This window comes from Ovis canadensis, chromosome 4, assembly GCF_042477335.2.
Source record: "Ovis canadensis isolate MfBH-ARS-UI-01 breed Bighorn chromosome 4, ARS-UI_OviCan_v2, whole genome shotgun sequence".
NCBI classification, from domain to species: domain Eukaryota; kingdom Metazoa; phylum Chordata; class Mammalia; order Artiodactyla; family Bovidae; genus Ovis; species Ovis canadensis.
The window spans coordinates 22747749-22772945 of NC_091248.1; the positions used below are offsets into that span (position 1 = coordinate 22747749).

The window sequence follows — 25197 nt, forward strand, 5'->3', positions numbered from 1 at the left end:
TCAGGGTTCAAGAGCTTGATGCAGGAGAACAGTGGTGCCATTTGGGACAACTGAGCATACTTACAGACTAGGCTGTGACGGAACACTTTTCCAGGTTGGAGTTTTAGCCTCTGCACATAAGACGTTTGTCATAGTATCTTTTCTTTGCTCAAAGTCCAGGTTTATAATGTTATATTGTCTTCACCAAACAGTTTTTAAGGTAAAGCCTAGTAATGTTATATAAAAAATAAAATCAGCCCTGATTTACCGATTTGCACATCATTGAGGAAGAATGGGTTATTACAGGCGCTGATGTTGTTTATCGCTAAGTCAGGTCTGTCTTTGCATCCCCATGGACTGCAGCACACCAGGCTCCCCTGTCCTTCACTATCTCCTGGAATTTGTTCAGATTCATGTCCATTGAGTCGCTGATGCCATCCAGCCATCACATCCTCTGTCGCCCCCGTTTCCTCCTGCCTTCAGTCTTTTCCAGCATCAGGGTCTTTTCCAACACATTGGCTTTTCGCATCAGGTGGCTAAAGTATTGGTGCTTCAGCTTCAGCATCAGTCCTTCCAATGAATGAATATTCAGGCTTGATTCCCTTTAGGATTGACTGGTTGGATCTCCTTGCAGTCCAAGGAACTCTCAGGAGTCTTTTGCAGCATCTTAGGTGCTAGGTAATCAGTGATTTGTAATAGAAAATAGTCATTTGTGACTTCGTGATAGGAACATTTCAAAAACTGGACATTAACATAGAAAAAGTGTTTTGGGAAAAAAGATGTTATATAAGACATCTTACCTTTCTACTTAAAAGTAAGTAATGTGTAAATTACCATTTTTTAAGACAAAAAAACCCTCATAGAAAATGATTTAGTGTAAAGAATTTTTTTTATTTAGAAAGCTATGGATGATTTGTTTTGTTTTGAAGATAAATTCCCTCAAAATATATCTTTAGAAATATATACTGCATTTGTTCATAAAATTTGATGTTGTTGTTGTTCAGTTGCTCAGTTGCATCCTACTCTTTGCAACCCCATGACTGCAGCACGTCAAATGACCCTGTCCTTCGCTGACTCCCGGAGTTTGCTGAAACTCACGTCCATTGAGTGGATGATGCCGTCCACCCTGAGTCGGCTCTTTGCATCCGGTGGACGAAGTATTTGCTGTAGTGTCATCTTTAATGGCACGTATTTCTTTAGAGTCACTCAGTGCCCATGAGGTACTGTCTCATACTTTTAGATTTTAATATGCAATCATGATTTCAAAGATTAATCAGTCTGCACACAAGTACTAAATTGTACCTGACTTCCAAATATGTATCTCAAGTATCGTTTCCCCTCTGTGCTCCTTTAATGAAGTGTTTAATGAAGGAACAAGTAGGATCAAGAAAAGAGTAGATAGCAAAACCGAGAGGACTTCATGACTCTGGAACTCAAATTGGTTGGAAGAAAGTTTCTAAATTTAAAATGCCTTAAGTTACATTGTAAGCTTTCAAATAAAGCTTCACTGGTGAAGATAAATGCCTTGAAGAACAAGTTATTTGGACTGACAAGATGGGGATATTTAAAGTATATTTAACAGATTCTAAAAAGGACATGTGCCTCAGATGGTAGGTTTCTGTCTTTAATTCTTAAAGGATAAGACAGTTGTCTAGTATAGCACAAGATGAGTTTACATTTCATTACTGACAGCTCTTTTAAAACCACGACAGTCTTTTGTGAACGCTCCTGGTCCTCTCAAACTTAGCATGTGTGATTTGTGCTGACAAGTGAGGATAAATAGATTGTCGGGCTACTGATTCTACGTTCGAACTTTTCAAAATCTACCTGATACTCTTACTGCCATGAGTCCTGGGTTATTTAGGGAGTGCCATGCCTTCGGGTGGGTTAATTGGATGTAGACGTGAAAACTTCATTGCCTGAGTTGTAAAAATTTTAAAATCCCAGCTGCTCGGGCAGTCTTGACACTTTCATCTTAGGGAAATGTATTCTAAGTACTATACTTTCAAGCATGTTTCCCTTTAAGGAAGATTTTTTTTTTTTTAACTTCAAAATTGCGTGATGATTCACATTACTCATGCAAGCTTCTCATTGGTCTTAGTAGCTAAACTGGCTATTATGCAGACAGATAAGAGCTTTAGAAGGCAGCTTGGTTGTAGTGGTGAGAATATCTAAATAATAGTTTATTTCTGCCTGTTCCACCTAGTCATTAACTCACTGCCACCAGCCATCAGTTCTCCTGTGGCACGAGAAAAGCCTGTCGTTTATAACCCATGACTATTTTAGGACCAGCGCTATAAAGTATAAGGAATAGGCTGAAATCTTAGGGTGGCGTTGTAAAGGGGGGCACTAAGACTGCACAGGGCTGAGTGAGGACTTATTTGATCCCTTTTGTTTCTCTTTTAAAATCCAGTATTTTTGTTCAGTAGGAACATGTGCGCAACAGTAGTAGATGCTTCCAAGAGGGGAAAATGGGTGTTTAGTGAAAACGATGTCCTTCTGTCTCCTGTCTCCATCGTTCCGCACAGGCACTTGTCTCTTAGTCTCTTTTCAGAGACATCATATGCATGTATAAGCACCTTTCTCTTTTTGCAAATAGTAAATATCATGCTCACTGTTCTTTTCAAAAAAAAACTTTTTATTTTGTATTGGGGTCTACTCAGTTAACAATGTTGTGATAGTTTCAGGTGACCAGGGCAGAGGTGTTCAGCCATTCTCGCCCAAGCCTCACTCCCATCCAGGCTGCCAGAGCACTGAGCAGAGTTTCCTGTGCTGTACAGAAGATCCTTGTTGGTTATCCATTTTAAACATAGCGTTGAGTACGTGTCTATCCCAAACTCCCTGACTATTCCTTCCCCCTTACTTTCCCCCCTCCCCACCCTCAGCAACCATAAGCTCCTTTCAGAAGTCTGGGAGTCTGTTTCGTAAGTTCATTGGTATCGTTTCTTTTTAGATTCCACATATAAGGGATGTGGTATGATATTTATGCTTTTCTGTCTTGCTCACTGTTCTTTATTTTGCCTTTTCTCTTGGGAGCATGTCATTGTTGGTTCCATATTAGTACATGTAGATTGAATGGCCTCATCAGCTGCATTTTGTACTATAAGTTATTTAGCTAGTTTCTCTTAGAATTTGAGGTTATTTTTAGCCTTTTAGCATAAACAGCATCACAGCAGGTATCCACGCACGTAAGTCTTTGTGTGTAAAAACATAGGAGAACAATGCTGTTGATCACTTTCTGAAACTTACTTGGGAAACACGCTCAGTGACTTCCAAGTTCAGTTCAACCAGCCACCTCTGTGAGCACGTTACTCATTCTGGGCCCCGTCTAGGCTGGTCCTGGGGGCTGTGAGGGACATGATCTCCGCCCTCCACAGGGCAGTCACTCCTCAGTGACCGCGGAGCTTCGCGGTCCAGCGCTGAGTGACCAGTGAGAGGCGCGGCGGACCGCTGCGGAGACCCACGGCCGGGGGGAGTGACTTCTGATGTGGACCTCAGGGAATAGTTGAGGGTGGGTTGAAATTAGATGTCCATGTGGGAAGTGGCATGGACGTGTGAGAAGGCATATGGGAAGGGTCCAGGAAGGTGGGTGCACCAAAGCACGTGCTGGGTGCATGGCCCTCCACACGGGGTCTCCTCACCAATCCTACCTTGTGCCAGGGCCTCTCCCACTTCAGAACGCTGGCACTTATTTTCCCTTCTGCCTGGAATAATACTTCCCTGAGATTTCTTATTTGGCTGCACCATACAGTACGTAGGACCTTAGTTTCCCGACCAGGGATCAAACCCACGCCCCTTACAGTGGAAACGTGGAGTCTTAGCCACTGGGCCACCAGGGGCCCTTCCCTGAGGTTTCTTGATAGCTCGAGTTTGAAGTATCAAGATGCAGGTTAATTTCACTGCTTGCCCCAGAACAGTGGGTAGGGACTTGCTTTACTTTTATACGACAGAAATTGCCATTGTTGGATTTCTTAGAATAGAGGAACAGTCAGCCTCAAAGGTAAATTCAGGTCTCTTCCTGTCAGTAAAACTAAACATCTGGAAGCTTTGAAATGAGTGTTTGTACTTCTGCTCATCAAGGGTTTTTTTGTTTTGTTTTTGAAAAAAACTCTCAGGTCTGCGCATACCTCTTTCCATGCTTAAGTTAACTTTTTGAGAGGCAGCTAAGGTGCTATGCAGAATCAGCATCACTTGCTGTTGATACAGTTGGGATCTAAGCTGGTTTCACACACAGGAGCCGTGCAGTTCAGAGGCAAGGGTTCTAGTAAGTAGAGGCAAATCGATCCCCTGTCTGAATGTGCTTTAGTTTAGTGTTATTATTTCTTTGGGCCATGCTGGATCTTCCTTACTTTGCACAGGCTTTCTCTAGTTGCAGCAAGTGGGGCTCCTGTTTAGCTGCAGCAAGCAGGCTTCTCCTTGTGGTGGCCTTTCTTGTTGCCGAGCGCAGACCCTAGGGTGTGCGGGCTCCAGTAGTTGCGGCTCCCAGGCTTGTCCCAGGGACTGTGGGATCTTCTCAGACTAGGGACCAAACCTGTGTCTCCTGTGTTGACAGATTCTTTGCCACTGAACCACCAGGGAAGCCCTTGGATATGCTTTAGGTAGTCTTGTCTAAGTCCAACTTTTATAGGAGACTCTGTTTATGTTGGGATGAAGAAGGGGGAAGTCGTGGTAAGAAATGGGCAATCATAGGGAATGAACATTGCTCGTAGGGAGCTTATAATATATAATAGATAAACATATGAATAAAACAGTTTTATGTGCTTACTGTCAAGTGAGTTGACTAGAAAGTGAGGTCTGACTTGAAATTTTGGAGGAGAGATTGACTAGTTCTTGAGGTTTCATGGATCTAAATTTTAAATATCATATTAAAGTTTGCAACAGCATGGACTTTGCTAGGAAAATAAGTTCATCATTTACATTGCTAACCAGTAGCTTGAATATTAATAGCATTATAGTATGATACCCCTTGTTATACTTTATTTTAACATGTTTATGAACATCAGAAATGAATTAAAGCATCTTATAAATATTTTGAATTTGTGTGTGTGTGTGTGTGTGTGTGTGTGAGTTGCTCAGTCATGTCCGACTCTCTGCGACCCCATAAACTGTAGCCTACCAGGCTCCTCTGTCCATGGGATTCTTCAGGCAAGAATACTGAAAGCAGGTTGCCATTTCCTGTTCCAGGGCATCTTCCCAACCCAGGGATCCAACCCCCTTTTCCTGCAGTGGCAGGTAGATTTTTTACCACTGTGCCACTTAGGAATGTATCTTGTTATTATAGACCAAGCGCACTATTCATCACTTTCCATGCATTTCTCATTTAATTCATACAAATACCCTATGAGTCAGGTGTGGTCATTCTATTGGGGATCCTATAAGAAAACAAAGGGCGACTCCCATGGGTGATTGAGGAGGGGTGGATGAAGGAACTCTGTATGACGCTGTGCACAGGGCTAAAGAGGTGTGTCCTCTCTAGGCTAGCCGTAGTGGGAAGCCTTTACCACTCAGCCCTGCAGGATTAAGAGAGAAATGCATTCTAGAACCGACTGAGCAAGCGTGTAGCCTTCCAAGAGAGGACTTAGCCACGGCCATTTCCTGTCCAGCTGGGAAGGAGCCAAGGGAAAAAAAAACACACACCAACCTTGCTTTTCTTCCTTCTCTGCGATTTTTGATCCTTTGCCTCCCCGTGGCCAAACCCAGCTTGAGGCCAGGGGACCTAAGACTCTGTAATTACAGGCCTATTAAGGTCACCCTCTGGGGAGCAGAGAACAGGAAGGAGGAAGAGTCAAGAATGCGTCAGGAGAGGCAGACAGAGAATATCCAGCAGGGTTACCACGTGCATCTCATATGTGAAGCAGCTACAAGTCAGCTCAGTTAATCACTTGCCCCAAATCACACAGCTTGTGAACAGTGGTCCCAGCTGAGCTCACAGGGGAAGCTTTCACACATTTCAGGGAACCGTCTCGTCCTCAGATTATGGCAAGGGACTCGGAAGGGCCAACCTGGCAGCTGGGAAACCTGTGAGGAGCTCTTTCCAAGATTCACGACCCAGAAGGATAAGTGCCATAAATGCTAGTGCCATAAAGAAAGAAAGAGGGGACAGGATTTGAAACAGTAGAGGTGGATTGGATAGAAGTGGAGGCCTCAACTTCCTTCTAATGAGAAATGATAATATAGGGACTTCCCTGGTGATCCAGTGGCCAAGACTGCACCTCACCCCCAAATGCAAGGGCCTGGGTTCAATGCCTCATCCAGGAACTAGATCCCACGTGCCACAACTGAAGATCCCATGTGCTGCAGCTAAGACCCAGTGGAGTCAAATAAATAAATACTTTAAAAAAAAAAAAAGAAGAAGTAATGTAGAGAACAGCTGTCTTAGATTCTTTCTAGAACAAAAGCTCCAGTAAGACTCATCTCCGCAATGATTGTGGTATATATTTCTTTTATGCAATTAATGTATCTTTAGAATATTCCCCGAATGCTCAGTCTACCTCCTTTTGGAGATTTAAAGTTTATTTCTATATTCAGTCAGTTCAGTTCAGTCGCTCAGTCATGTCCAATTCTTTGCAACCCATGAATCGCAGCACGCAAGGCCTCCCTGTCCATCACCAACTCCCAGAGTTTACTCAAACTCATGTCCATCGAGTCGGTGATGCCATCCAGCCATCTCAACCTCTGTCGTCCCTTTCTCCTCCTGCCCCCGATCCCTCCCAGCATCAGGGTCTTTACCAATAAGTCAACTCTTGGCATCAGGTGGCCAAAGTATTGGAGCTTCAGCTTCAGCATCATTCCTTCCAAAGAACACCCAGGACTGATCTCCTTTAGGATGGACTGGTTGGATCTCCTTGCAGTCCAAGGGACTCTCAAAAGTCTTCTCCAACACCACAGTTCAAACACATCAATTCTTTGGTGCTCAGCCTTCTTCACAGTCCAACTCTCACATCCATACATGACCACTGGAAAAACCATAGCCTTGACCAGACAGGCCTTTGTTGGCAAAGTAATGTCTCTGCTTTTGAATATGCCATTTAGGTTGGTCATAACTTTCCTTCCAAGGAGTAAGCATCTTTTAATGTAATGGCTGCAGTCACCATCTGCAGTGATTTTGGAGCCCCCAAAAATAAAGTCTGACACTGTTTCCACTGTTTTCGCATCTATTTCCCATGAAGTGATGGGACCAGATGCCATGATTTCTGAATTAGTAATGCCCAATTCCAGTATCAGGGCAACCGGAATTGTCAGTGGGTGTCATAAAACATGTTTTGAAATCATCCAAGTAAAGTTAAAATCATCAAAATAATGTTCATGTCTTTTCATAAACATTTTCTTCTAATGATAAATTCTGAAATCCTGTAGTGACTAGTACAGTGTTGAGACACCAAAATATAACTTGCTGCTGCTGCTGCTAAGTCGCTTCAGTCATGTCCCACTCTGTGCAACCCCATAGACAGCAGCCCACTGGGCTCCCCCATCCCTGGCATTCTCCAGGCAAGAGCACTGGAGTGGGTTTCCATTTCCTTCTCCAATGCAAGAAAGTGAAAAGTGAAAGTGAAGTTGCTCAGTCATGTCCGACTCTTAGCGACCCCATGGACTGCAGCCTACCAGGCTCCTCCGCCCATGGGATTTTCCAGGCAAGAGTCCTGGAGTGGGGTGCCATTGCCTTCTGACTTCTGTTCAAATAGTAGGAAAAGAGAAAAGAAAAAAGTAAAGGAGTGGGAGAAAATAATTCATAAAAATTTGGCAACAACCGTAACATTTTAGAAGTTTCATAACGACTTGGTGTAGCCCAAACCACTCCCCTCCCCCCTGGCATTGGCTCACTCATTCCCACATTAATTGGAACTCATTCAGTTGGACATTTACCCTTATAAAAACAGAAAAACCTCGTTCAAGTTCGAGTGTAGTGGCCTACTTTCAGCACGTGCATATTTTAAAAATTCACTTCCGTAAGGACAGCCCAGAAGGGCTTTTTGTTAAGGTGTTGCTACTACATATTCTTCAGGTTAGCTTAACTGCACTCAAGTTTGAGGTTTCTGAAGGAAAACCTGGGCCTTGGGTTCCTGTAAGATAAATAATGCCCCCGCCCCACAAAACTGACTTTCTAGCTGTTACTCTCCAAGTTACCACAGCCTTCTGACTAACTACTCCATTTCTGGGGCCATGGCTTTCTGCCAATTTCCATTTTAAGAGACAAACAAAGCAGCTGATAATAATTTGTTCTCGTTTCGGCAGTCAGAGCCTAACTTGAACTTCCTGAGCTGTTTCTCTTGATCAAATGTCTCTTTGCCTTGAGGGCTTGTCTGGCTGTTCTGTGAGGCTCTCTAGACAGCGTCAGTCATTTTCTTTTGAGTTTACTTATGTTTCTGGAACCTCCTTTCGGTAGAACTGGCTGTGTTCTCTCCTCACTTCTCTTTCCAGTGTCCCCTGCCTCCCTGTCCTCACCCCAACCCTCTCCCTCTGTCACGAGCCTGACTTGTCACCGTTTGGGGGCTTTCAACCCACGCAGTCTGTGCTGCTGCCCTTGTGGAGCTCAGGCACAAGTACGTTCCCAGGTTCCCAGTCTTTCCGAGGAGGCAATCACACTGCCTGCATTCAAAGCCTAGCACAGCCACTTCTTACCATATGGCCAGAGGTAAATTCGTTTCCTTTGTGTTTAACTGTGATACTAACAATTATTTTAGGGCTTCCCAGGTGGTGCTAGTGGTGAAGAACCCACCTGCAAACGCAGGAGACACAGGAGACCAGGTTTAATCCCTGGGTTGGGAAGATCCCCTGCAGAAGGGAATGGCAACCCACTCCAGTATTCTTGCCTGGAGAATCCCATGGACAGAGGAGCCTGGAGGGCTACAGTCTTGTGGGGTCTCAGAGTCGGACGTAACTGAAGTGACTTCATGCACAGCAATTATATTACTTTCTAGGTTATTTTAATGATTAAGTGATATCACACATTCAAAACTCTTCGAATACCCAGCAGATTGTAAGTGCTCAAGAATTCCTCATCAGGTTTGCCTCTATATTATAAGCACTAGCATATCCGCTGATCTTCGTATTTTTATATTGTCTATAATAGTAGGATATTGTCCCTCCCCTATTTTTACAAAATTCTAGGTGGGCTAGGAAGGAAATGGAAATAATTTTCACATACATCTCCAAAAGGAACACTCACTCTCATTTATTATCTTTCTTCAAAATTAAAAAAATTAATGAACTAGGTTATTTTGAATATTATATATATGATAATTTCATCTTTATACATTGGCTTCTTTCATATTAAGCACAAAGCATGCATTTGGCATAATACTGTAATTATTCCAACAATATAGGAATATATTGTTTTTATCTTCTATGCAAAATAGAAAATAAAATCTTCTTATATGTAAAATTTAATTAGTTGCAATTATTCAATAAATAATCTTTAAAACATATAAGTGCATACTCATATTTTTGTTATATAAATGTATTTATAAACAAATGGTCTGAAAGTTCTGAGTATTACAGCTTGATTTAAAACTTGGATTCTTATGATAAATTTAGTATGTTTTGCCTTTAATTTAAAAAAACTGGAAACAAATAAGCGTGGATATGGAAATTCATCAAAATTGCCAATTTAGTCAAAGTTATAAAATTCATTTTCTATATTGTGTTGTCATCTAACCTTGGAATAATAACTGTGAATTTCATTAACTGAGAAGCAGAAACTAGAAAATGAAATGTAAATCAATGAACTGTGAAAATGATGCTGTATTCACATATACTCTCTTGAAAATGATTTTGCATTTTCTGCTAATGCAGATGTGATGTGGGATCAGTGAGGTGGAATTATTGACTTAAAAGGGCTTTTTAAGAACTTGAGCATATATGATCTTCATACATTTAGTGAACAAAATTCTTAGTAATATTTTCTTAGAATCCCTGAGCTTTAGTACTTGTATGGACTTTATAGGTTTTCCTTAGCCTGACCCATAGGTCAGCAAACTTTTTCTTAAAGGACCAAATTACTAAATTTTGTAACTTTACAGGTTATGCTGTGTGCTAAGTCGCTCAAGTCGTGTCTGACTCTCTGTGACCCCATGAACTGTAGCCCGCCAGGCTCCCCTGTCCATGAGATTCTCCAGGCAAGAACACTGGAGTGGGTTGCCATGCCCTCCTCCAGGGGATCCTCCCACCCAGGGATCAAACCCGCCTCTCTTATATCTTCTGCATTGGCAGCTGGGTTCTTTACCGCTAGCGCCACCTGGGACGCCCTTACAGGTTATACAGCTCAGCTTTGCTGTTGAGTGCAAAAAAGCCATCGGAGAAGGCAATGGCCCCCCACTCCAGTAGTATTGCCTGGAAAACCCCATGGACGGAGGAGCCTGGTGGGGTTCTGTCCATGGGGTCACTGAGAGTTGGACACGACTCAGTGACTTCACTTTCACTTTTCACTTTCATGCATTGGAGAAGGAAATGGCAACCCACTCCAGTGTTCTTGCCTAGAGAATCCCAGGGACGACGGAGCCTGGTGGGCTGCTGTCTGTGGGGTCTCACAGAGTCGGACACGGCTAAAGCGACTTAACAGCAGCAGCAGCAAAAAAGCCATAGACAATATGTGAAGAAACAGCTATAATTGTGTTCCAGCAAAATTTATTTACACAGACAGGTAGCCTGCTTGTAGGCTACAGCTGGCTGACTCTGATCTCAGCCCCTTTATTTTACTCATAACATAAGCAAGAGAGCTTAAGGGCACACAGCTAGCTGGCTAGTGTCAGAACCATGATCAGGCCTTTAGTTTTTTCTTACTGCAACTTCCAAAATGCAGAATACTGCTCTGGTAGCAAAAGCATGTTTTTTACATGGTAGTCGGCCGAAAAACTCTGGCTAATTGGTCTTACCACCATACCTATCAGTTTCACGTAAAGCAGTATTTCCCACAGGAATGTATTGTTTTCCATCTTCTATGCAAAATAGAAAATAAAATCTTCATATATATAACATTTAAGTATTTGAAATGTTCCTTTCTTATTTAGAATGTCCTTTTAAAAATATTATGATCCTTCCTGTTATTTCAAAGGAAAGATTAAAAAAATGTGCCCTTGTGGATAGACAGAAGCTAGGCATAATTTATTAACTTAAAGAATTCAAAGATAATTAAATAATAGCAAAATAAAATATTGCCTTAAAATGTGCTAATGTCTTGTGGGCTTAATTTCATTTTAGTCAGAGTTTGTTTTCAGAGATTACGTACTTAGTTGAAAGCCTCTGACAAATGCCAGTCATAACATTTTAAAGGGATTTCGGTATCCTGTGAAGAGTACCTTCTGTTAAAGTAGAAGTCTGGACAGAAACAAAAGCAAAGATGTTTCATTTAAAGGAAAGAAGAGGAGATTATAATTGTTATCTCAAAACTTTTTTCTACCGTAAGAAACAACATGTGATATTAAAGGTATTAAAAAAATAAGCCTGTCCCCCAAATGCTCACGTTTCCTGCCTCTTGTTATGGCAAGTATGAGGCTAGGGAATTGGAGGGTGCTCATAGGGGGAGGTTGGGCATGTAAGTCCTTTATTATTTACATTGAAGTTTATCCCAGGTAAATTTTAATTTTCAATAAAATTAATCTCAATGCATGTAGATCATTTATTGTCCAGAATATATTTCAAAATTGGTAACGGTTTGCCATGGATGAACCTGAGGCTGCTATTACATTCCTGTAATTGATGATGATAATCTGAGGAGAAGGAAGAAAAGAGAGAAACTATGATGTAAAAATCCATTGAATTTTTTAGAAGCTTTTATGTATTTATTTGTTTCTGACTGTTCTAGGTCTTTGTTGCTTTGCACAAGCTTTTTCTAACTTTGGCAGGCGGGGTTGCTGTGCACGGACTTATTGTGGTGGCTTCTCTGCGGAGTACAGGCTCTAGGGTGCGTGGGCCTCAGGACTTGTGGCACGCAGCCTCAGTAGTTTCAGCTTGCAGGCTTGGTGGTTGCATCTTGGGAGCTCCAGCACGCAGGCTGAGGACTTGTGGCACGCAGCCCCAGTAGTTTCAGCTTGAGGGCTTGGTGGTTGCGTCTTGGGAGCTCTAGCACGCAGCCTCAGGACTTGTGGCACGCAGGCTTCGTTGCTCCGCGGCATGTGGGATCTTCCTGGACCAGGAATCGAACGTGTGTCCCCTTGTCTGCTGTGCCCCGAGGGAGATCTTCCATTGAGTTTTGTGATTTTGTAAGTGAACGGAGCCTATCATGAAACGAGATTGCCGGTTTTGGTGAATGGACGGATAGTGACCTTTAGTGGTAAGTTACAGAACACTGGAAGTGGTAGTATTGGTTGGGGAATTGGGAAAAATAAAAATAAACATACATACGGAGGATATAAACTGTTATTTTTATATAGAAATCTTAACTTTTAGGGGAAGATTGATAGTAGAGATGTGTATTTGGGATCTTCAGCAGATAGGTAGTAACTGAAGACATGAGGGTAAACCAGATCCTCCTGGAAAACCAATCAAGTGCAGAGACCAAAGGTCAAAGCCAAAACTCTGAACATCCCTTTAAGAAAGTACTTTTCTCTTTTGTTTGATAGTTGTTTATTGATACACTCTAAGAGTGGCAATGATGAGCTTTACAAATTAATTTAACTCATCATCAGATACTTAATGTAAATCCCTGAGAGGGAGAGAATGCCATTAAAAATATCTATTTAAAAGGAAATTCCTGGACTTCCGTGGTGGCCCAATGGTTAAGAATCTGCCTGGCAACGCAGGGGACATGAGTTCAATCCCAGGTCCGGGGAGATCCCACATGCCACGGAACCACTAAACCTGTGCGCCACGGTACTGAAGCCTGCACGCCTAGAATCCTTAATCTGCAACAGGAGAAGCTACGGCAATGAGAAACCCGCACACTGCAGCTGGGGAAACTCCACACGCAGCAGCAACCAAAAATTAGAAAGAATTCCTGGCCAGGTCCCAGGACTGTGCAATGGGAAAGAAATATAAAAATCTTCTGCCCTTACTCCATGGATTAGCTGACAGAATAGAGAAAGTCTTTTCCTTCGCAGCCTGACAGCCTAATGGTAAAATGTTACCCAAGTATGTCATGTCTGTTTCGAATCAAGTATTGAAGAAATGAGCCCCTGTCTTAGAAATGTCACGTTGTGGTTAAGAGCAGAACATTCTTTTTCTGATCATTCAGTTTGGGGAATGAGGTACGGTGAGAGAGACTGGTGGGAATTGATCTAATATGAAAGCAAAACCACTGAGAAGCGCTGAACAGTGGCACGTCCTCCGGAAAGACTGAAGTGCTGAAAGGCGTTCCTTTATGCTGTGTTTCAGTTGGCTTTCACAAGGCCATCTAGCTCTTGCCATTATTCCACTTACTTTGAAAGAAGCAAGTCAGTGTTGCCAGTTCTTTCGCAATTCGTTAGTCAAAGCAAAAACATGGAAGTGAGCATTCTTGAAGCCCAGTTCTTAGTTTAGCCACTTTCTCCGTGGAGTCAGAGGGAGGACTCAAGTTTCTAAGCAGGGTCACCACCTGTAAAAAGGATGCATCAGGATTTGAAAGAATAATTAGATGTGCATGGAATAGAAATCTATTGGACATGAGTGTGCAGCTATTAATAAAAGGATGTTTACTATTTGGAGTTCTTAAAACTGTTTACTAGTAAATTGCCATTTGACGCTGGACTCATAGCACCTTCCCTGTATTAATAATACAGTTTGCTGTAGAGACTTGTGGTTGGTGTCCAGTTTAGAGCCTGTAGTACATCCCCATTCCTGTACTTGGAGAAAGAAATGGCAACTGACTGCAGTGTTCTTGCCTGAAGAATTCCATGGACAGAGGAGCCTGGCAGGCTGTAGTCCATGGGATTGCAGAGTTGGACACTACTGAGTGATACTGGTGAGGAATTGGGTAAACCCATATCTGAAGCCCGCACAGAAGTATGAGCTGGAGAAAGCTCCTAAGGATGCCAGTTAAAACTTGGCATGAGCCACAGTTATCCACAGAGTGTATGCATTTAGAAAGCATTGGTTTAAATATGTAGCTGTAGACAAGTCCATCAGTTGTGGAGCAGATAGAGGAAGTTCCAGAAGCCGGCCAAATCACTGCTGTTATCTCTTCCATAACTGAGAAGTCAAGGGAATAAATTTAAAAGATTAGGAGGGAAGTTTGGGGGAGAATCGATACATGTATATATATATATGGCTGAGTCCCTTTGCTGTTCGCCTGAAACTATTGCAACATTGTTAATCAGCTGTATGCATGCATGCGTTCGTTCATCCCTTCAGTCATGTCCAACTCTTTGCCACCCTGTGGACTGTAGCCTGCCAGGCTCCTCCGTTGAAGGGATTCTCCAGGCAAGAAAACTGGAGTGGGTTGCAGTGCCCTCCTCCAGGGGATCTTCCCTACCCAAGGATTGAACCCACATCTCTTATATCTCCTGCATTGGCAGGTGGGTTCTTTACCACTAGCACCACCTGGGAAATCCAATCAGCTGTACCCCAATACAAAATAAAAAATTTAAAAAAAAATAACCTGCCATGTGGCAGATGTATATTGTATTATATTTCATGCTTGCATGCTTAGTCGCTCAGTCGTGTCTGACTCTCTGCATCTCCATAAACTGTAGCCCACCAGACTCCTCTGTCCATCGGATTCTCCAGGCAAGAGTACTGGAGTGGGTTGCCATTTCCTCCTCCAGGGAATCTTCCCGACCCAGGGATCGAACCAGCATCTCCTGTGTCTTCTGCATTGCAGGCAGATTCTTTACCCACTGAAACATCTTCTAGACTGTTATTGCATTATATTCCATATCACATAATTGTATTTGCATATTATTATACATTTCATCTTATGTTACATATGATAATAAAGTGAGATAACAAAATAAAATAAAAGAATGGGAGTGGTCAATTGTATCCATTGCAGCTGAGGACTTTTAAGATAAGGTCTGAAGAATCTCCATTGGTTGATGCCAAAGGGTTAGTTCGCTTAAGACAACTATCACATGACTTACTTTGTGTCCCTGCCAGAGGGTAGAACCAGACTCAGAATGGCAGCAAGTTAGACCGTGTTACAGAGATATGAAGAGGAATTCTTTCCTTGGGAAAGGACTTACCTGTAAAGCTTCTGAACTCTTTTGGAAATCTAAGATTCTGCGATGCTAACTCCTATTAAGATTGCCCAAATTTGAATAATTGGCAACAGAGCTTGGTTATCAGGATTTTTAACTCCGCTCTTTAGGGATCTTTCCTTAGTTAAAAGTGGTAACATCTTTACGTTGGATACCCTTAAATGGTTATGCAAGCCAATTTAGGTGCCCACAGGAACATGCACCCTTTCATATACACATGCTCAGCCAAAGCAGCAGCGTATAAATAACCTATACTCATCTAGTTAGCATTTCACTTTGGTTTTTTGACTTTTAATTCAGACTAAACATTAATATAAGAAGTTTTGGTAATAACCCCTGAACTTCATCCTTTTTAGAAGGTAATGTAGCTCTCTTCCTGTAGGGTAACCATAGCAACTGACAAGGACCAGAGAAAGAAAGCTTTCACACATGCTGTGCTAATTAATCCTATCCTACAGATTCCCTTCAGCTGGAGGATACAGTTTAATAAATTTTGCATGAGTAAGCGTGTTTTGATGCATGAACTATATAAATACACAGGAGTATCTTTACTAAAAATATTTATTTAAAAATGTGGTTGTGTATTTCTGCTTCAAGGTGTGCTTTTTTTTTTTTTTTCTTTTGAATCATTGATTTAATAATTTGCTCCCTCTTTGAAAAGTTTGGGGATTTATCTCTTTAACTGAACAGAAATATTTTTAGGATGAAAAAATTTGTTTAACAATATACAAGACATTTGCCCCAAGAATATGTTTTAATTGACTCTATGATATAGTGAGATGTGAGTTTTTCTCAAGTGATGCAAGAGAGTATATCTTAAAAATATCAAAACATTATTCAATGTAACACATTTACAGGCAAACCATTTTAAGAAACTGTCTTAACGCTTTGAAGAGTTAGAATATCGAAAGTTCACTTTCCCTGATGATTTGGGAAGTTATATGACCCGTGTGAATGGAGTTTGGGCAGTCCTTGACCTAAACTTGGGGCTTCGCTGGTGGCTCAGAAGATAAAGAATCTGCCTGCCAATGCAGGAGACAGGATTTGATCCTTGGGTTGGGAAGATCCCCTGGAGGAGGGCATGGCAGTCCACTCCAGTATTCTTATCTGGAGAATCCCATGGACAGAGGAGCCTGGCGGGCTACAGTCTATGGGGTCATAAAGAGTCGGACACAACTGAGCAACTAAGTACTCATACAGTTGACCTAAAATTGAGATGGAGAAAAATAATGTAGACAAAGAGCTTTTTCTGTTTCTAGTTTTTTAGAACTATTTAATAAATTTTACAAACTTATATTCAGAGTGAGCATAATTGACTCGGAGTCATACATCATTATTTAGATTTCTACTAGGTTATTTTGAGGTCTGGTTCTCTCTTTAAAACTGGGAATATCACAATTTTCTATAACCAGTGTGGTCTTCTGAGCTGTCAAAGAAAATCTCAGATTTTTAAATTCTCCTATCCCTCTGGCCTTGCTTTCTGTCAACAGGGCCTTGGCAAAACCAAGAAAACCAGCCCGAATGTTTTTGGCATCCCATTCGCCTTGACAATAGCATAAGGCGCAAGTCAGAATCGATTTTGGGACTTGCGCTCAGCTCCTTGGTCTGTATAGAAACATGCTCATTTGAGGAAGGAAACCCTTTGATGGTATTACTCTGGAAACACTTTCATGCCCTGATTGTTTTCTCTGTTGTTCAGTTTTGCTTGCTTTGAGGTAGGATAAAACCTTGCAGAAAAAAGGAGAAGAGGTTATTATGGAAATCTATTTTCAGAGATAGTCATTCCATTCATGTGCAGAAAAGTTAGAGACCATATATGTGTATGTATGTTTGAATGCGTCAAATCTGTACACTTTAATATGGAAGACTTGTAACAGTAGTCAATTTATAATATGCCATTGTGTTGTTATAAAAACTGGTAGGGAAAATTGAATTTTTGTAACCAAACTGAACTAATTAGAAATTCTTCATCTTACCAGCTACCCTGATAATTTTAATATTTGCATATAATACAGTAAAAGAAATGCCATTAAAAAGTGTTTAATAAACAAAAAATGTAAGGTTCCTAAGTATTACATAAAAGCTTAAATAATCAAAACATTAAAATGAATATATTATGGCAGGTTCACTGTAAAAATGTTTGTTTACTTAGAGCATCACAGTGATAGATAAAACTTTACTCTCCTCACTAATGAACATACCCAGATAGAAAACTATCATACGGCTTTTTTTCTAAAAATAATATCTGTAATTTGTGTTTTTTAAAGGAATTATGCATTCATTGTATAAAACTTGGGAAAAACTCAGAAAATATATTAAATTAAAAAAACTAAATATTTCTATATTCAGAACTAACCATTGAAGATATTGAAATATATTCTTCAACAGTCTTTTTCCAGTGCCTCAGTATTTATGATTATGAGGTCAAACTGCACATAATTTATCACTTCATATATTATTTTGACCACTTTCCCAATTTTTAAACATTCTTAGAGAACTTTAATTTTATTTCATGGTATCTCATCTCCATGTACCAGGTTTATTAACTACTCCTTTATAATTATTTATTTGTGTGTTTCAAATGACGCTCCTGAATGAGCATTTCTTAGTGTTTGATGGATCACTGACACCAAAAGAAATTTTGGAAAAAACCTTTGAGAAAAGAGTCATATTCTCTTCTTTCAGATTCATTATACATGTTAGAAAAAACTAAGGGTGCTGAGAAGTCTCACAGTATACAGACCTGTTTTACTTTTTAAACCATCTTTCCTCAAAGTTATTCAGTCTTGGAACTTTTTCTTGTAATACTTATTTTTAACTGTCAGAACCAAAGTACCATGAAACAATCTTTGGAAAGCCAGGAGATTTCTAAGCCTCTGTATAAAATCTGATAGTTTATGAATCATTTGTTTACTCTTTTGGGATTTTTTTTTAGGTTCTTAGTGCTTTATTAGGAAATATAAAGGATTTATTGGTTATTAGCATGTATTTGAAACAGCTAGACCAAAATATGCTTTCCCCAACCTTTTGCGTAACTTTGACATTGCATTCATGATTCTGTATTATAATATCACATTTGACCTTTTAAAACTGTGAACATCCAGATTTAAATTACTTTGATCATTAATGTCTATTAAACTTCTTTATTTCCCTGTAACCCACAGGTCTCGCAAGAGCAAAATCCGTCCCTAGCCACACATATTCCAATGAAGTGGTTACCTTGTGGTACAGACCTCCAGATGTCCTCCTGGGCTCGACAGAATATTCCACCTGCCTTGACATGTGGTGAGAAATGGAGCTTTACTCTAGCTAATTTATCCATAGCGTTTGGTCTGGGTCAAGCCTAGACGAACATCCTAACAGTCTGAATGAAGATTAATGGTACTGGAGTGTTTGCTGGTGTGTGGCAATACCACTGGAGTTTTTGAAAACATAATTGGGAATGTTCCCTAATCAGGGGCTCTCTTACAGATGGTGTCTGGTAATAGTTCTTGATGGACAAGGGCACAGACATTTTTCTAGCTGTCAGTTCAGTGATTTTCTCCCTAACGGTCTTAATTTGTGGCTTTGTTTTATAACAAGGGAGTATATATCTCCAAACAGCAGTATGAGTTGGAAGTAGTAGAAGCATGTTTAAATTCACAGCAGAATTCAGATAAATGGTCTGAACATTTTGCTATAACTGTGAGGTGCTAAATTTGGTACAGTATACCCCTGAAAACTGTTGGTGCCAATTATTCAAGATGAAATAAAACAATCACTTTTTTTAAAATGTCAGAGTAAGTTCAATTCCAGTAGAGTCACAGTTCTGCACAATGGTTTAGCATAACTTAAAAATCTGTTATAGGAGGCCCCAAGACCTGTGAGATTTAATGTATGATTATTATTAATGATAAGCTTTAATGAGTTTCCAGTCTAATATGATCCAGTTCAAATAAGGGAATAATCTTCTTTTTAGCTACCAGGGAAGGCTTAATAGTGAATGTTAAAAATGTCATTTATTAATAGAAAAATTCCCTTTCTAGACTCACAGTTGTGTTTAAAGTAAAACAGTCCATATAGCGCATAGTTTTTTAATAGCAGGAATCATCTTCCATGAACGATGATGCACCGCATACAGAATTCAGCTACATGTTCGCATAATGTTTATGACCTCAATAAAGCTGCAGCGTGTGCCGTTTATCTTCTTGCCATGTAGTTACTTCACTGCTCTACCCTCAGTAATCTTGGCTTTTAGTTAATTAGGCTGTGATGTGGCCTGGCTGTCTTCCCTGATGTTTCTGATCCAAACACTTTATGGGGAGAAAACAATGACGTTTCTTGATGTAAGGCACAGTATAGATTTACTTAATTTAGAGTCCAGCAACTCCCTTAGACATGGGATTTGCGGATCTGTGAAGCCACTGAAAATCTATGCAACATTTCGTGTACACATGGGTATATTTATTTTTATGAGGTGTAGATCTCCAGCTTTCACTAGAGCTATAAAAGAATCTGGGTCATCAAACAGCCTAATATCTATTGCCATAGATTTTGTAATGCCTTATAATAAATCTAATGCCATTGTAAATGCATGTTCCAAAACACTGAGAATAAAGATGACCATCTATCAAGGAGCCGAGCTAATCCATTTTTTACATCAAACTTCCTGGCTTTTTTTTTTTTTGACAATTGTTTACACAGTTAGATTTTTTTTTTTCCCCCAGAGCTAAGCAGGGGCGTGAACAAAACAGCTATTTTGGTCATTAGCTGTAATGGAGGAAAAGGGAAATAAAGGTCAATGAATGCATCCATCTGAATATCAGTTACTGTCTCATTCCCTTCCTCCTTCCTGCCCTTATAGTTGCAAGTTGGCTATGCAAATAATCATTACTTAATATTCTTGAGTTAGGGAGTGTTTTTCTCCATTTTTTGAGAATAGGAATTCTAGATTGTCTTCCAGTGAGGTCAATCAAGGACTCTGCTAACAGAGCATGGTTTGGAAACATTTGTAACTTGGAGCCAGTCTTGTCTTAGTTGCTTGGCAGGGCACTTCAAGCTCTACCCTTAGACTGGGGAGAAGCTATTTTTTTTATACGCTAGTGGCTAATTTTCCCCAAAGCTTTGAAAGTGCTCTGTAAAGAGCAAAGAACTACATGGATTCTGACTTGCTAATATGTCTGTTTCTGACGTGTAGTGTTTGATGTCCAGTCTGTCTTCCCACTGCCCCCAGCCCCAGCCTTTCTTTCTTTCACATGTGTGTGCCTGTTGGTATCCTTTTAAGGAAGAAGGTTTGGTTGCTTTCTGCCCATTTGCTTTAACAGAGACATAATGAAGCCCAAGAAGAAGATTGTAATTTAAGTGGAAGGGGGGAAAACTGATATGAAATAGTAGACCCCAAATCCCCTTTTGTCTGCATGCCAAGATTATTTATTGCCATAAAAACAAAAAATAAATGTGTTATGTTGGAGCACTTTCCCGCATTATTGGCTGTTCATTTCCGAGTTATGTCTATGCTATGCCTGTCACTCTGAATCTGATTTCATTCCAAGCCGTTTTCTAACAGCCGTTTTGTTATTTTCCAGGTAAAATGTATATATTTTTCCAGTCAGAGAAAAGTTCACAGGGCACTGATTTTTGCATCATTGGTGACCTTGATGCAGGATACTGAAAGATCTAGAAATGGGACTATAGTTGAGTCTTGGCTCAGCTGCCCCAGAGAGCAGTGCAAATATTAACCCATAGACAATAGTGGGGAGGCAGGTGGCAGTGGTTTCAGGCTGTTTTTACAGTTCATTTACCATCCTGGGGCAGCAGGGTAGTAACTAAAAACTAACGATCCCTACCCAGTGTTACAGTTTCCAGTGTTCTGTTTAAATAGCTTCGGGCAATAAAAATATTAATGAAGACACTTATGCATTAACATTGGCAGCGAGTGATGGAAATCAGAGCTCTCCTGCTGTGATTCACTGCTCTAGGTCTCCAGCATGTTGGTGACGTATAGATACACTGGGCAGCTTGAGAACTCATCAGGAAAGGTAGTTTTTGGTACCTTGACTGCCTCCATGGAGGAGGACTTAAGCAAAGGAATCAAACTGGACTTTGTCTGGTGTATAACTTCCCTTAATTCTTGGATTTTGTAACTCTTTGTTTAAGTCCAGGCATAGGAAATCATCTTTAAGCTTCTAAACCAAAAAGGCTTACCAAGTACTGAAAACCACATTAAGAGAAGTGCTGATGTTCCAACGAGCTTATCTGTGCAGTCCCTCCCTAGTCAAGGAGTTCCGCTCTAGCTATCGAGGTCCTTGCTGTAAACAAGCTTTATATTGCTTTATAGAAGCTCATAAATATATTTAGAGTGGTGTTTGTTTTCTAAAGCAGTAGGCTTCTTGGGATTGTTTTAAGGGATTAAATTTTAACATAGGGTGACAAAATTATTTGTAGTTAATAAATATCTCATCAAGATCATGTTGCTTTTGGGAGGGGCCACAGTTTATAGTGGTACCACCTTGTGTTGATTCTATGCTCCCCAATAGCATGTCAGTCTCCCCTTTTCATCATCTTTTTCAAAGCTAATTAACATATTAACTATGCTTGTCAAAATGTGGGGCAAGTCGTTTATAAATAAGCCTGTCAAATGTAATGAGATTGCATATTAAATCACCCTTTCTCTATTACATCTCTGATTTAGGATTAAAATCAATTTATTTAACATTGTAACAGCTGGGTGGTTAGAAAAAAAATTTCTGTACTGATCTTGATACATAGAAAAATGTCTGCATCAAAATTGATTTTGCATATATCAGAAAAGAAATTGCCTATTTATTGAGTATTATAAGGCCATTTAGCATTGCATTTTATTAAAGAAGCCTAATTACCATACATATTGGCAATATAGAGTTCTGCCCTCATCCTTAAGAATCTCTCCTGAACAAAGGAAATTTATGTAATAAAGTTTCCTAAGGACTCAGGTTTGTTTACCACTGTTTTAAGAGAAAGAATCATAAATGAATCCTGCTGTAGTGCCCACCCAGAAAAGAAATGTGTTCCACGTGAGATAATATCTTGAGTAATTGGCTAGTAGTAATCATAAAAATTAAGTCTTAGCATTAGTAATAACAATGGTAATAATAAGAGATACTTTTCTTGGACCCAAATTGTATTCTAAGCTCCTTTATACATTAAAAAAAAATCTGCAGTTTCTTTTGTCCTAATACTCTGTTTTGGAAAAGTATGGTTGCTTGATAATGTCGTCTTGGTTTCTACTGTATGGCAAAATGAATCAGCTACATGTATACGTACATCCTCTCTTTTGGGGATTTCCTTCCCATTTAGGTCCCCACAGAGCCTTGAGTAGAGTTCCCTGTGCTGAACAGTAGGTTCATTGGTCATCTGCTTTACACATGGTATCAGTAGTGTGTATATGGCAATCCCAATCTCCCAATTCATCCCACCTGCTTCTTCCCCATTGGTATCTTTATGTTTGTTCTATCTGTGTTTCTGCTTCTGCTTTGTAAATAAGATCTTCTATTCCTCTTAAATAGTTTAATTACTTACCTACCATTCCATGATAAAGTCGAAGAAAGCAAAACCTGGAGAGACCAAATAGAATAATAAAGGTCATATATTTAGTAAATAGAGTCAGCATTCAAACTCAGCTAACCTACTCCAAAACTTTTTCTCCCTAAAACATATTACACAGTCTCCTAAGATGATGTATAAGCAATTGTTATTTTCATTTGACTAGAAATGTGATTCCAAAACACAAGTCAGTAAAATACCTCTCTGAGAATTTAGATTATGCTCTGAGTCATGTTGGGTCCTTTGCATGCTTCAAACCAAGTGGATGGCTTGCCTCTTAATTTTATTCAGGGTGGAGCTTTTTTGAAATAAACTGAAGACTTGACTCCTTGGATTAAATACATTTTCGTGGGACCAATATCTATACTGGCAAGTATTTTCCCAGCTCCTAACCAATACTCATTTACCACTTCTGCTAAAAGGAATGTATCTGTTTGAAAAAGAAGCCTGGTAAAAATGAGAATTTTTCATGGGCTACATAAAGTCATCTAACTGTTCACATTATTTACACATTTTCCAATTAATCAGATCATAAGACCAAGGAGGATTCAGATTAGTCACTGTCCAAAGTAACATCTCTTTAAGAGCTCTTGAGAGCTGCTTAGATAATACATGATCCAAATGACTTGTTGGTGTTGCCATGGGCAGGGCAATGCCACCCAAACAGAAGAACAGAGGCGGTCAGATGGGTGTTGGGGGGTGGCAGGGAGATGAAAGCTAGACTCCTGGTGGCAACCATGGTTTCGGAGCCCCTTCTATTATTGAAATTCTTTAAAAGTAGGGTGACCATAGAGTATATTGTCCATAGCAGGATATCTTTCGGAGTTAATAATAATTCTGCTAGTACAGTGTGTATAAAACGGGGATTTAATTGTGACTTGTGGGCATCTTACTCATAGCACTGGAGCAGTAATTACTGAATGCTGGTAGTCAGAGGAGACGGCGCATTTGACTGCTTGTTTCACACCAAAGGAAAGCTGGCTGCAAAGTTCTGTTCCATCGCTTTGTAACAAATTATCTCCAAAAGTACAGTTCTCTCCGATGAGATCATTATGACCTTGGGGAGTGGCTGCCGAAGTGCTGTCTTTAGTGATGGTTTTCAAATGCTGGTGGAAACCAGTTCTCTTATCCTATCAAAAGTTTGGCGTGGTAATGGTTATTATGTCCATATTGTTTATCCCGGTGTGTTTGTGTGAGAGAGAGAATCCATGTATGTTTTCAAGGAATATATTTGATCACTTGTTATATAATGGGTTAGCTGAATCATAGCATATAAAATGAGACGTTGTATGTGTGCTTCACTAGTAAGTATTTTAAAAACAAATAAAACTTCCCTTATTTGCACCAAAGTTGGCAAAGTAATTGGTTGCCCACAACTGGTGTTTGGATGACTTTTTGTTTGTTTGTTTGCTTACCTCAGATATTTTTATTGATTTCTGAGTTCACAAAGCAGTATAGCGGATGTAAATTAAGTGTTAAGGGCATGTGTGAGATACCTAAAGACAAAGAATCAAATGGAAGTGCACACTGCTAGGCTGACTGAGAGAACAACTGGGAAAACTGAAAATCTGACATAAAATTCCAGAATATATACTACTCTGCAATGAGATCCAACCAGCCCATTCTGAAGGAGATCAGCCCTGGGATTTCTTTGGAAGGAATGATGCTAAAGCTGAAGCTCCAGTACTTTGGCCACCTCATGAGAAGAGTTGACTCATTGGAAAAGACTCTGACTCTGGGAGGGATTGGGGGCAGGAGGAGAAGGGGACGACAGAGGATGAGATGGCTGGATGGCATCACGGACTCGATGGACGTGAATCTGAGTGAACTCCGGAAGTTGGTGATGGACAGGGAGGCCTGGCGTGCGATTCATGGGGTCACGAAGAGTCAGACACGACTGAGCGACTGATCTGATCTGATCTGTTATTACTCTGGAAGCAGGAGTGTGGGATCAAACAGCCCTATAAAATCCAGGACACACCAGAGGACTCACTATATTAGAACTCAATACATTAACATGATCATTGGATGACTTTTAAATAGCCAATTGCGATGACTAACTTTCGTGTTACTAAGATTGCCCTTGGTACACTTAGCTGCCTCACTGGTTGATGAGACTAGCAAGAGATGGGTAAATGGGAACTTCTTTAAGAAATATACGGCTCCATAAATGTTGAAAATGGTGTATCAGCCAAGCTAAGTATTTTGCATTTCTATTAAAGTATGCTGTGGACAGGCGCTGTGGGATATATTTAAGCATTAAAAGCGTCTGTATTTGGTTTTAGGGAGATTAAGACACTGTGTCTAGAGACTTAGAGAGAAATTTGGCCCAGGATGTTCTGATCTTATGTGTGTATGTGTGTGTCTGTGTGTGCAGCCATGCATTTAAGTTGGAAATATATGTTAGTGCTCAATGTTTGGAAAATACTGGATGCTTACTAGTGCTTTTTATGTTTTGTGAGTTGTGCTTTTTTTTTTTTTAAATTTACAAGTCGATTCTCTGCTCCTGGTAACTAGCAGTGGTTTGCTGTTTAAGGAGACTGTATTATAG

The 25197-nt window shown here is 40.3% G+C and overlaps 1 protein-coding gene across 3 annotated transcripts in view; it reads left to right on the forward strand.

Moving 5' to 3' along the window:
* CDK14 (cyclin dependent kinase 14) overlaps positions 1–25197 on the forward strand; it is a 720213-nt gene that overhangs the window by 372156 nt on the left and 322860 nt on the right. For all 3 annotated transcript variants that reach the window (XR_011256569.1, XM_069587335.1, XM_069587336.1), the window contains exon 9: positions 18251–18371. Coding sequence is in view for 2 of the 3 variants with exons in the window: in XM_069587335.1 (XP_069443436.1) it covers positions 18251–18371 (121 nt within the window). In the remaining variant the exon portion in view is untranslated. The remainder of the gene's footprint in view (positions 1–18250; positions 18372–25197) is intronic.